The sequence below is a fragment of the Protopterus annectens genome, chromosome 14.part0 (genome assembly GCF_019279795.1).
Source record: "Protopterus annectens isolate FY-2018-M chromosome 14.part0, PAN1.0, whole genome shotgun sequence".
NCBI lineage: Eukaryota > Metazoa > Chordata > Ceratodontiformes > Protopteridae > Protopterus > Protopterus annectens.
Genome location: NC_056748.1, coordinates 594122883 through 594136455, shown reverse-complemented (window position 1 = coordinate 594136455; position 13573 = coordinate 594122883). Strand labels below are relative to the sequence as shown.

The 13573-nt window shown below is 34.9% G+C and overlaps 1 protein-coding gene across 1 annotated transcript in view; it reads right to left on the bottom strand.

The window, feature by feature from the left end:
- TCERG1L (transcription elongation regulator 1 like) overlaps positions 1-13573 on the bottom strand; it is a 2969407-nt gene that overhangs the window by 1362323 nt on the left and 1593511 nt on the right. The window contains exon 7 of the mRNA XM_044056336.1: positions 12158-12246. Coding sequence (XP_043912271.1) covers positions 12158-12246 — 89 coding nt within the window. The remainder of the gene's footprint in view (positions 1-12157; positions 12247-13573) is intronic.

The following is a 13573-nucleotide window of genomic DNA, read 5'->3' as shown; positions in this document are numbered from 1 at the left end:
GATGATCATGGAAATAAGGGTAGAAACTGGCTAGGCTTGTAAGGGCCATAGAGCCATTAGCCTAATAACTTCCTATGATCCTAGAACTGGGAGATTAAGGGTTAGAGAATGGGCAAACTGTACATCAGCACTTTCTCCAGCAGGGAATTAATGTACAAGTAATGCCCACTGAAAAATGAGTCCACTTCACAGCAGCATATCAAGCTGACTGAAAAAAAAGTAACATCTGCCATTATTTTACACTTGCTAAACAGAGCTTCTGTGGTTTAGCGAGTGTAAAATATATTAAAAAAAAAAGAAAACTAAAAAATAAAAGTGTGTGTTTGTGTGCGAGCGTATGCATGCGCGAGAGTGAAACCAAGATCAAGTGAGACATTATTTTACACTTGCTAAGTAGCGATTTTGCCATTTGGTGAGTGTAAAAACTAAGAATAATAGAAAATGCCTGGGTGTAGGTTTATGCTTCTTTGTGTGTGTGTTTCTGTTTGTGTAATTTTCTGTGTGTGTGAATGCGTGCTTGCATGCATGAAAGCAAGTGGTATGAGAAAGAAGGAAGTTTACGTACATCTCGCCTGTTAGATCAAGTTAAATTGTTAAAACCTAACATACAGGGAGAACCAAGGCTCAAAACAGGAACAAATTCCTCCTTTAAAAAAAAATCACAAAGTTCCTTCTATAATAGGACTTGTGTTAGCTTGCATCTTTCTGAAGTAAGTGTGTGTGTGTGTGTGTGTGTGTGAGGGAGAGACAGTGAGATGATGGACCACTGGCAGAAGCAGCAAAGAGGTTTGCATACCTCTCAGCCTTTTAGCTCAAGAAATCTGGATAAAGCCTGAAATAAAGGGGGGAACAAAGACTCAAAAATAGGAACAGATTTTAAATGTCATATTTATAAAAATTACAAAGCAAGTTAAATAACAGGATTTGTGTTAACATGAATTTTCTGAAGGAAATAGTCAAAAGTCAAATGTATGTCATTTAGTGACTTCACTCCCCAATGACCGGCATAAAACCACACATTTTAGCAGTAAGGGATCAAAAACTGAAGCAAATATCTAGATATTTTTTAAATGATATATTTTAGGTATAAAATGCTTCCTCTAACACCGTTTATATACACTATGACAACTTTGAAACATTAGGCAGAAGAACGATTTTACATCAAATATATAAAATAACATAGCAATACAAAATATATAAAGTATGTAAGTAAATCACAGCAATTTTACAGCGAGCCCATTTTCTAAGCCCAGTAATGCCCTCCAGGGTGTGTGTAATTATTGCCCTTCCAGGGGTGTTCTGAGGTCCTCCACATGTAGGCAGGGCCTCAGAACACCTATGGGTGGGGGTTACACACTCTGGAGGGCATTGTTGCTTGCTTGAAGGGTGAAGACCAAGGAAATTGACTTTTTCCCTTAACTTTTGTTCAATTTAAAGTATATTGTATTCAAATATATTGCTTTCTTTTTCTTCTGACAATTATTTCACAACAAACATTGATGTAAACTTGGTCATTTATATGTAAAACAGGAGTAATCTTTGTTGTTTCTGTAAACTTTAGAGCTCAAGTCATGACTGAAAATGGTCCAAGATTCACAGTCTAGCTGGATAACAAAAATCGACATAAGTATGTCCAAATTATTTAAATGAGGTTTTGACCTTTTTTTTTTGTAGTCTCAGACATATATAGTTTGAAATTTCTGTCTCAAACTAGTATTTTTAATTTAAAATGTTTTGAGCTCCTTTCTAAAATCTTGGCCTTTCTCATGAGTCCTTTGCTTGCTTTGCATTTGATGTGAAGGTTACATAATATGCCAGTGAGAATTAAATGTGGCATTATTTCAAGACTACTGGGGAAATGATGAGGTGTTGCATGTATGTATGTCTTTATTTTTTTGTTGTCCAAGTGTGTGAGCTTGTCTGAAGATGCCTTTCAGCTATGACTCGGACAGAAAGACATACAAAAAAACACTCATAGAAATGAAAAAAATGAAATCATACACAAGGTCAGTAAAATTCTGTAACAATCGTGTTCCTCTACATATTCATGTATTACAGTCTGAGTTATTATTGCACATTTGATACTTCTGTGCAGTCAAACTAATATTGCAGATGTTACTATATAGTCTGAGATGATAGGGGAATAGTTGTATTTCTTAGTTATAAAACATTTGAACAGCTGTACAACTAGATGAATAAGCAATTTGCTTTTGAATTGAGTATGAAACATGAGCTGAAAATAAACAAGATAGAATATAGCGATGAAAAATTGGTATATATCCTTACAAGAGCATTGTAATTGTTAAGTACATCACTGAGCATTTTATTTTAAAGAAAGTTTGCTTGCTATGTATTATATTAGCCATGGTGGTCAGTAATGATTATACAAAAGCTAAAAACATTAGGGTCATTTTCAATATTACTCTGTCTCCAGTGTCCTTTTGGTCATCTTGAATACATTAAGCTTCTGGGATTTTATCAGAGACCCAGTAACTTTACAACACCAAGAAATTCTTACCAAACTATTTGTTATCTAGTGAGAATACCCCACAGACATTGTATTGCACCTGTCTATTAACATAATGCAAGTTCTTAACATTGTAATTGTTGCTTAGTCATGGTAGTCAGTAATGATTATACAAAAGATAAAAACATTAGGGACATTTTCAATATTCTTCTGTCTCCAGTGTCCTTTTGGTCATCTTGAATACATTAAGCTTCTCGGATTTTATCAGAGACCCAGTAACTTCCCAACACCAAGAAATTCTTACCAAACTGTTTGTTATCTAGTAAGAATACCCCACAGACATTGTATTGCATCTGTCTATTAACATAATGCAAGTTCTTAACATTGTAATTGTTGCTTAGTAAAAATGAAATATAACTCTGTGGAATATAATGATCTCACTAGAATGTATTTTCTGTTTTCCCCTTTATAAACTAATTTTTGAATCTCATATATGATATTTAACATTTGCTGTTTGGCACTGCATTATATTGCATTGCATAATGTCTAATATGGTTTTACAGTGGAGCATTTCTTCCCAGGCCTTTGCTGACAATGGGACTGTTATGGCCCACTCAAACTTTCCCAATAAATAAATGTTGAAAACATACTTGATATAGCATATTTGCAATGTATAGATTCCTGCAGTTGTGTGTAATTTGTACAAAAGCCATGCTGCCCATTGGAAATGAGTCATATTTATTTATATATTCAATCATTTGTGAATGTTTTTCTAAGAGTTTTGCTATTGACTAGGTACATACGAGTATCCCTGTAATCACTTGTATTAGAATTAATTTTGTCTTATCAAAGAGAGTTTGAAACAGTGATTATTACCTTTTATGTAAAATGTACAGCTAACTGTTATTGTATTAGAAATAGATTTTCTACTTTTACAGAGGCTTACCTAACATTATTTCATCATTCAGAGAGAACAGACTTTGCTTTTATGTAGCTTGTTAGCCAATCACTGATGATTATTTAGAAATTAATGGTGAGAGAATTTAATAAGCATATGTATCTGCCTGTTACAGGGATACAGTTGCCTATGGTTATGGAATCCCAGCAATTCTTCCAGTTGGAGAAATCGATCATAATTCTTTGTTCTTTGTAGTTGGAATAAAAAACCATACTTTTGTTAATAGTTTGACGTTTGTGATCAGAAATGTATATTGTATCTTTAAAATATCTTTCTTAATAATGACTTTTCCAGTGTCAGTAGTTAAAAGGGAAACAGTTGTGTAGAAAATCTGTTTCTCTGCATTGTAGCTGAACTCAGGAAACTCACCATAACTAAACTCATGGATATTTTGTACATCATGTGAAGTAGTTTCCAGAAGGGCCTTTGATGGAAGAGTCTAAAATATAGTACATATTGGATTCCTAGCAGTATGACTCTGGTTTTTAGTGACATTTATGAACATTATATTGTGTTTTAATGCAAATTATGTTCTTGTTTATATTGCAGAAAGTTGTGCAGGTAGAATTTAATACGAGTTTAGGCATTTGAGAGTCAGTGGAAGTTATTACGACATACTTTGAAGGGTCTGTGACAAACCATTAATGTAGTCCAACTGATGTTAAAACATTTTAGAGTCATTTCTATGTGGGGTAATTTGAAAAGGATCAGTTATGGAAATAGTTTTCAAACTCTCTGAAAATCTGTAGCTAAACAGTGAGAAGGTTATGGTTTGTAACTTCAAAAGGCATGTTTACGTCAACAACTATGTATTGTATGAGGATGTATTTTCTTGAGTAATATTTTTTTTGTAAATTGCTGTGCCTGTGCTATAATTTATATAAAACCCCTATTAGTTATTAGAAGGCAAGACATGCTAGCATAGTCAAAGATTTGTTGAAGCAATTTTTCTACATGTTTTGTGATGGGCAGAAATGTATTGTGGCTAAATAACTGATTCTTGTAGGAAACATATTTTTGGAATTTGTCTTATCAATGAGTGGTTGAAACTTTATGGAATGACATTTAAACTTAGAGATTATATTCATGAGTTAGATGTTCAGGTAAGGTAGAACAACTTTACCTGCAAAATACTAGTGGTCAATAAATGGTCAATGGAGAAATTCAGAAACTTATTACTTTCTAGTTAATTTTCAACTTACAGTAAGATGCTCTAAAGGGAAGTAATCTGGCAGAGGAGTGGCTTTTTAGTGAAGAAAATTTGGTTATATGAAGTGCTGAAGGTGGATAAAAGATAATGTTGGAAAAACTTAGTAGTATTTATTGGACATAGTATTTTCAGTGGTCTTAGGAAAAATAATATTTACTGTTACTCTGATGCTTTTTCAGAACTCTTTTAAGTTGACTTATGAACATAGAGATAACCTTTGCTTTGGTACTTGGCTTTGGCTTTATGGGTGCCTGATCTACAGCTTTTTTTTTCAGAAAGTTTTAAAAATGTGAAGGATCTTGCTTGTATGACCATAATACTTTAATGTATACATTTTAGCTGTTTGTAAAGTAGTAGTGTAAGACAATGATTTCACTTTTAATCTGACAGCTGTCTTGTACTTAAATATGTTTTAAACTATTACTTTCTTGCAAAGAAAATGCAAAAAAGTGGTAGAAATTTGATACAGGGATAGATGTTTATTTTGTGGGTCTCTGTCTTTGATGATGTATGTCCATTGAGTCATTATGTGTAACTGGGGGGGTGCTGAAGGCAAAGGCCCCAACATCTGGCATGCAGGGGACCTAGCCTCTGCAAAATATGTTTTCTTTATTTACATTTTTTATATTACTAATTTATTTACTTATCTGATATGGTTGCATTTTATGCTACAAGAAACAAATGAAAGAAAGGATTCAAGTAAACCTGCATGTGTGCATCAGGTTGGATCAGCTAAGATAAAGTATCTCTCTACCTACTGTCGATGCCAACATTTATGTAGCTAACACTCCTTGTATAACTTCATTATTGGCATCTCTGGCTGTAATGTCTAAGCTTAACTCCGCTGGTAAATTCCAGATCATGATATTCCACCAGAGAGCAAAGTTTAAATTAAGTTGTTAAGTTTCCTGCTTTTGAATCAAGGTCTACAAAAACTGCAATGCTTTGTGTTTTCACGGCTCTAGATATTTTCTTGTAAGTAATTATGGATTAGCACAATTACCTTACAACTAAGAAGTGTGATACATTATTAAATGCACTATAATAGTCTTTAAAAAAATGCTTAGTTAATCTTAAACAGAATGAATGAAACATCAGACTTGGGTAAAAGCTGGCAATTAATAGGCCATTCCCAGAATTTTAGCAAGTGGCACAAAAATGCGATTAGATCTTTTATACTAGTAGTGTATACCTGTTTCAAATTATTCTGTGGATAGCCATTCAAAATTCCTTAACGGAAACCAACAAGAGAGCAGTAGGTGTGCACATTGTTATATTCTACCACAAAATATATGTTTGTTTCTTTCATGTTTTGCCATTATGAATAGTTAACCAGACAGAAATGTATGATTTGTTTAAAAATGCTGCTTACTGCTGCATAGCACTTTCATATGTAATAGACTTATTATGCCCTACACTATGTTGGAAAATACCATGGTAGAGTATTGCTGAATGTGAAGTTATGTTATGGAAATGGAGGTCTTGATTTGTTAGTGTCTCATAGAGTTGGCACAGCTATACTTAGTAATAAGATGACATACATCAAAATGCAATAGACTCAATAACAGTGTTGCTCTAGGCCTGACAAGGGGATATTGTCCTGTAGTTGCACTTCTAGGCAGGTAAAGCTGTTTGCTTCTCAAGGTATTTTCGCTGTTTGCTGATACAAATGTTCTAGCAATGCATCTCCTGATCCTGGCCAAATGTATAGAGGACATTTCTGCTGTCCATGCATAACATGATAAATTGGAAGATTTCAATAAGAAGTTTGAGTTGTATAAATGGTTTGGTTACTCCGTGGGCAGGGGAGCCTGCAGAGTTTTTTGCAGTGGGGTGCAAACCCAGACCCCCCCCCCTCACACACAGCCATTCCAGTTTCCCATTACCTGGCTATTTCTCCCCAGTTGCCATAAACACTGTTCAAAACTCTCAGTATGCATACTGTTTTATTCTTTTCTTCTACAATGATTACAGATTAAAACTTGTATTTCAAATTTTATAGCACAAACACTGATAGACATTTGCTAAACAAAGCAATGAAATCAGACTTAGCTTTAAAACTTATCTACCTTTGAAACTCACATTCACTGAAACAGCATTGAAACCCACATTCAAAGAAAATACAACTGGCCAGTGGCGAGTTAAGTTAACTTTGGGCTGTTTTCAAATCATAGGCCCCTTGCACACATATTTAGGACCATGCAAAAGTTCTTTGATTCACCTTCCTGATTGTATTAATTATAGTATATAATTGAATTATATCCCTTGTATAATACAGCACCACTTGTTAGTGTGTGTTTTAAATTTATAGTTTTGAACATTTTTCGTGTAAGTAATTAAACAAAACATATGAACCAATAATGAGAGGTTGGGAGGGTGGCCTAATCATTAAGGTGTTTGCCTTACAAACACAAGGTACAGGGTTTGAATCTCACAGGGGATAACTAGCTAGACTTAAAATGGCTCGCAAGGGCAGTTAGCCTAGTACTAACCTATGAACAATGAACTATGAACAAACTGCCCAGTTCAGAACATTTCAACCATAAAAGGTCACTTAAACCTTTGTCATTATAATCCACCAATATCAGTCAGTATGCACAATCTCTGCAGAAGTAAAAGTCATCTGAATAATTCCACATTAAAGAGATCTGAAACTAATGAAGAGGTTGTTGCTAGAAAACAACTTTATATTTGTGTTTCATCTACAAATTCAGTGCCTACTGCCCTTGAAGAATAAATTGCCTATGTTACATTAAAAAAGAAAAAAAATGATAAGCTGGCATATTGCAATAGGGAATAGGTGGCAAGCTGAAAAACAGGATCATAGTTACTAGGCATCTCATCCAAAGGAAGGACATACTCAGGACTGCAGCACCCCACCTCCTTAAAATACAAATCTACATGCTGTGGGAGTAGAACCTACAGCCCTCTGAATCAAGATGCAAGTATGCTACCTGCTGTGCTACTAACACTGCTTTATAATTCTACACCACAATGGTGATACCATTTGTTAAACAAAACAGTTGCATATTTTAAGCAGACTTAACATGAGCAGCAGTAAACTTCTCCTCCCCTGAAGTTCACAATTCCTTGAAAACGTACTTGAAAATAAATTCCACTTGCTGACTCTAACTAGGGCATTTCACTCTCTCCCACACCCCTCAACCTCTTAGTGCAAGAAATCTGGACAAAGCCTAAAATAGGAACAGATTATAAATATTGCTCTCATGAATGTAGTAAACTTCTAGAATAATAGGATTTGTGTTAGTATGCATTTTTCTAAAGGATATGATGTCTAAAACTAAAATGTCTGTTATTATTTAGCAACTTCAATCCTTTATAGGAGGAATATGGGGCAAAAATCTTGACATTCTTCAAAAACCTGGACAGCTGAGGGGTATGCTACCTCCCTCTTATTTACACACACACACACACACACACACACACACACACACACACACACACCCTCCCTCCCTCTTATGAAAAACACACACACAGACCTACCTAATTCATACACACACACATACACACAGCTTAAACACTCACATGCACACACCTACCTCTCACTTTATATTCATCCTCAGTCAAATATCATCTGGAATTCAAATTTTCTGTGGGTGCTAAAGATGAAGCCACAAACCATCGGTTGCACCACAGATGCAGAAGACAAAAACAGGTCACAGACCCCTGTTGTGTCTGTGCGACTGGATGCGAAGGGCATTCTTAAAGAACGCCCTTAAAAAAAAAAAAAAAGACTTGTCTTTGGGCATATTTAATGTAACAGAACAGTTGAGTATACTGCTCTTCTACAGACATGAGCAATGTATTTAATTTACAGTAGGATATGGAGGGGGATATGGTTTACAAACATAAGGTCGCAATCTCATTGTGTAATTAAAATTGTGAAAGTACGATGGCAACATTCCTAAATGTCGAAAATAGTAAGTGTGAATTTAAAAGAGTGATTGCAATGTACCATTCGATTAAAAGACAGTCTGTGTTTTCCATATGACATTATGATTGGTCACACAGTATAACTCGTGAGTGCATGGTTAACTTCGGAAATAAATACTTCATAACAGTTTGTTGTGAAATATGTGTGAATTATTGCAGTGATTACTGACACCTACTCAAAAGTAGGAAGTACACCGCAAGATATTCAACCGATGTAACATGTACTGTTGTATCCTATGTGTTCAGACAGTGTTAATAGTACATTTTTAAAATTGTATTTACAGATTGAGGAACCATGTATGTCAGAGTATATGCCGGGCACACTTGACAGCATATACTGTACTGTTAAAATGCAAAAGAGACATGATGTCTTACTTGTAGATGGCTATCAGTTCTATTTAGAAAAAAATGGATGTAAAACAATACTGGTATTGTATTATTCGAAAAAATAAGTGTAGGTGCATAAGTAGATACATTACTGAGAGTGCTGCTGATGGTTATACATTACTGAAAAGCAGTTGCCATTATCATGCCCCAGACATTGTTAAGGCAGAGGTATTCAAGGTTCATGAAAACCTTGAGACATGCAGAACACTCCATACAGGACCCCCCTATAAGGTAGTCTCTGAAGTGTTAGCAAGTACCTCCACTGCTGTTATAAATGAATTGCCAAACACAACTGCTTTGAAACAGTGTGTCACTACAGTGAGATAAAAAAGAAAGTTGCCACATTGAATGATATGCAGTCATTAAAGAATTTCACACCTGACATGCTACCTTTTAAAATGTTAAGTAGAATGCTATTATGTTAAGCATCATCCCCTAAAAGAAGATGGTTGATGGATATGGAAACTGCTTTTGAGTGATTGTTCGCTAGGAGGCATGAACTTACAGCATTGGGTTTCATGAAACTGGTACCACAACACTGCTTATTCTAATCTTTATATAATTTACTCGGATATTCACTAGTCACCTGTTTGAAATCACCAGGAAGCACTGTCACCTAAAAACCTTTAAAAAAAAAAATCACGGTCACCTAATGCTGTATAGTCACGCATACTGCACCTGCACGTATGTTGAAAGAAGGATTGTACATATTCTTTGACAAACGGTAACTTCTACAGTTGTATTATCTTGTTTGATTCACAGTTGCACCAAATTGCAGAAATATACTGATATGATTTTCCAACAGTTTAACGGTGTGTTTACTGGACTATTGTGTACTGTTACTTGTCAAACCTTCCAAGGGTATCACGCTTGCAGTGTTGTTTGATGGTTTGAAAATGTTTGAATTCAGAATTGCATGTAATCATTCTTGACATTTTGCTCACTAGACATTCTTAAATTTGTTTAAAGTATTCAATCAATTTCACCGTCGCACATACCATAAACAGTAATATGGAGGTAAACAGTGGGTAACCTAGTTTAAATCAAACACAAAATTATTAGTTAAAGGATGCTGGAGGCCAATCAGGCTGCATCTGTAATAAAATATATGCAATATAAAGGGAGGCATGCCTACAGAATACTTGATGGGGAAGTAGCAAGCTGAATCTACTTTGGACATGGACTTCATGTAAATGCACAACCATAGTCTTGGACATCACACCTGCCTTAAATGTACTACCTCATTATGCATTTTGGATCACATAGTTAGAGGGACTAACCCAAGTAACAGGGAAATGGATAATAGATGGAAGTTTGTTAGACAGTTGCAAAAGAGTGAAAAATCAAGGAGGATTTGTGAAGTGATTTTCAGTAATGCACAATGTTACTAATGATGGAATTATGGAGTTAGGAACAAGGGAGATGGTATATCCCTGACAACAACGCTATCTTAAATTATTATTATTTGAGGGTAGTCAGTAGAACTATTTTTGAAACAGACTACATTATTAGGCTGCTATACTAGGCATGTGCATTATTCTGGCATATATAATTGGTGATGGGGTGGGGGTTTGATATTGTCCTAAGATGACTTAAGTAGTATTGACAAGTGTGGTGGGATGGAAGCATTATACAGAGTTTTCCCCTCACTGTAGGGTAACCAGTACATTGCAACAGTCGCTCGATGTGCTAAAACATTTTTTCTTTGCCACTGCTTTTTGCAGAATACTTGAAAGGCATGCTTAGAATGCCAAGCAGTATAATAGGAAATGCAAGTGCTGCACAAACAGAATGAAAATAGACAACAGTCATGTACTGAAATATCATTTTCTGACAGACAGGTGGCTGTAATTCTTTTAGATTTCCACAGCAAAGCCCTATACGTCAGTGCTACTGCATGCAGACCAGCCAGTAATATGTATTCTGCAAACTGTACCAAACACAATGAAAAAGGTAAGACAACTGCATCTTATGACCTTATACACTGTGGTCTGTTTAGTACTGCAGGACTCATGTATACTTGTTCATGATGATTTTAACAGTGCTGCTAGGAAAGAGAACTTGAATGCAATTCTTCTCCCTCTAACTATTTAAGTGGATTAGCTTTACAGCTGAAATTGCAAAGCTTAGCCAAACTCTGTTCTCCACTAAGCTGTAACTACAGGGATTTGAGATTTGATTTTGCAGTTCCACAACCAGTGAGTCATTTTCCTTAGGTAATGCACACTGTGCTTTGGCAGAGACCAGTTAACTAAGCCATGCCATAAGCATGAGCCACTGTTTGCGCACACTTAAATCAACAGCATGAAGCAATTCTGTTGTCTTCATTTTTTTAATTTCATATAAACTTAAAAATCAAATCACTGCTCCAGTTTTATAATTCTGTTGCATAGTAAGTTTTCAACATGCATCTTACAGTTTCCTATAATAATCTACATATGGTGTTCTTTTCATTCCCCCTTATATATACAAATAAAACTTTAATAGACTCTCGTTTTTAGAATTATCTTTCTGGTCTCTTCTTCCTTTAAATGATTTATTAATATCTCCTGCCCTTTCTCAAGTAGCTTCTACTTAAAATATTTCAAAGAACTGAGACAACTAAATATTAATATACTGAAAGATTTAATATGCAGATACCAATATCACTTTTTCTCTACTGTATGCATGTGTGCAAATTCAATGCTTAATGTTAAATCTTGCTATCTGAAAAATGTATTGAAAGTTTTCTGGAAGCTTGCTTCCAGGTACACAAAGCTATAATTTGCATTATGACACAAATGGCAGCTTGTTAAAATTTCTGGTATAATAAATCTGGTCTAGTTTGCATGAGCTTGGATGAAGGAGATAAAGTGGATAATGATTTGCATAATGATTTTACTACAGTTTTGTATATATCTATAAAAGACTTTATCATCTTTATTAAATCATCACATTTTAAGCTGCAACACAAGGTCACATGCATTAATAGAAAAGAAGACACAACAGTATTTACAGTCTCCATTATAAATGACTTGTATACATATGTTTTCTTTCCAACCCTTTTCATTTACTCTGGAATTATATAAATTGGATACAATATCGCCTTGCTTAAAATGTTTATCTTCATTCTGTATGCACAGTAAAAGAGCTTCTTAACACTAGCACAAAAACAGATTAGGTGCAAAAGCGTTTTACAAACCTTATCTCTGTGGTCGCTTGTTGTCTTTCCCCTCTCAGTGTGCAGTATCAGTGTTGATGTGCATGGTCCACTCACTTTTATACTTTTGTCTGCAAAAATATAAAAAAAAATAAATAAAACTATCATTCAAGTACAAATTAGGAATGCATAAATTTAGATACACCATTTAGTAGTTGAACTAAATACATTTCTGTAAATTTGCTTCTTAGCAACTGCAGTACAGTAATGCTGAATTAAATTATTCTTATGAATTCCTCCAACAAGAATAGCTGTGTAGCAACTATTACTTCTGCACACGGTCATGAACAGCCATTATGCTTCTTAATTATCCCAGTGGTTCACTAATAACTAGAAAATGACCAGAGAGTTTAGTGAGACACAAAAATGTACAAAAAATATAGCAGCATCACAATTTGAAACAGGAGTGTAGCCTCTGTAATTTTTTGGAAAGTATATTCACCGGTCCTTGTGAACATTGATTCTAGATGATTATCACTGCTAAAGGGACCTTCCCGATCCCATATGAAGAAAAAAAAAGTGGGAATAAGTGATTGTGGATGGATGGGTCAGTATTACAACACTTAGTTCAACATTAAGGATCCTGATTAAGCATAATACAAGTGTTAACCTACAAAAATATTTTTTGTAATCTCAGTTTTAAATTTTAATCCTATAGTTTGGGTTGATTGTCACAATGGTATTATATCCAATGTACTATTTTCCTTTTGATATACTAGGCCAGATTACAAAAGGGTTGCTTTCAGTGTAAGACTGCCCTGATTCCAAAAGATTTGGTCTCATTGTAAGTGACTCACTTCAGTGTAAGGCTATCTATAAACATGCTTACACTGAGGTTCATATTATAACAGGCCTGCTCTCATTGTAAGTGACTCACTTCAGTGTAAGGCTATCTATAAACATGCTTACATTCAGGTTCATATTACAACAGGCCTGCTCTCAGTGTAAGTGGTCACTTCAGTGTAAGGCTATCTATAAACATGCTTACACTCAGGTTCATATTATAACAGGCCTGCTCTCAGTGTAAGTGACTCACTTCAGTGTAAGGCTATTTATAAACATGCTTACACTCAGGTTCATATTACAACAGGCCTGCTCTCAGTGTAAGTGGTCACTTAATCTTCTGGAATTGGGCCCGCTGATTACTACTTCACTTTGTTAGCTGGAACAATTGTCAATAATGTAAACCGTCTTCGAAACAAAGACTCAAGAAAAGAGCAATATATTTTACCTTGGACAGACCATATGTTAATTTCTTAGAGCAGTATAGGTAAACTAATTTGCCATTAAACCGGTGCTATAAACCTACTTTAAAGGAAACAGAAACAAAAAAAAAGTCCTTAAATGCAAGCCAGATTTGTTTAGGACTGACAGCAGCAGATTATACTTCATTCTGCT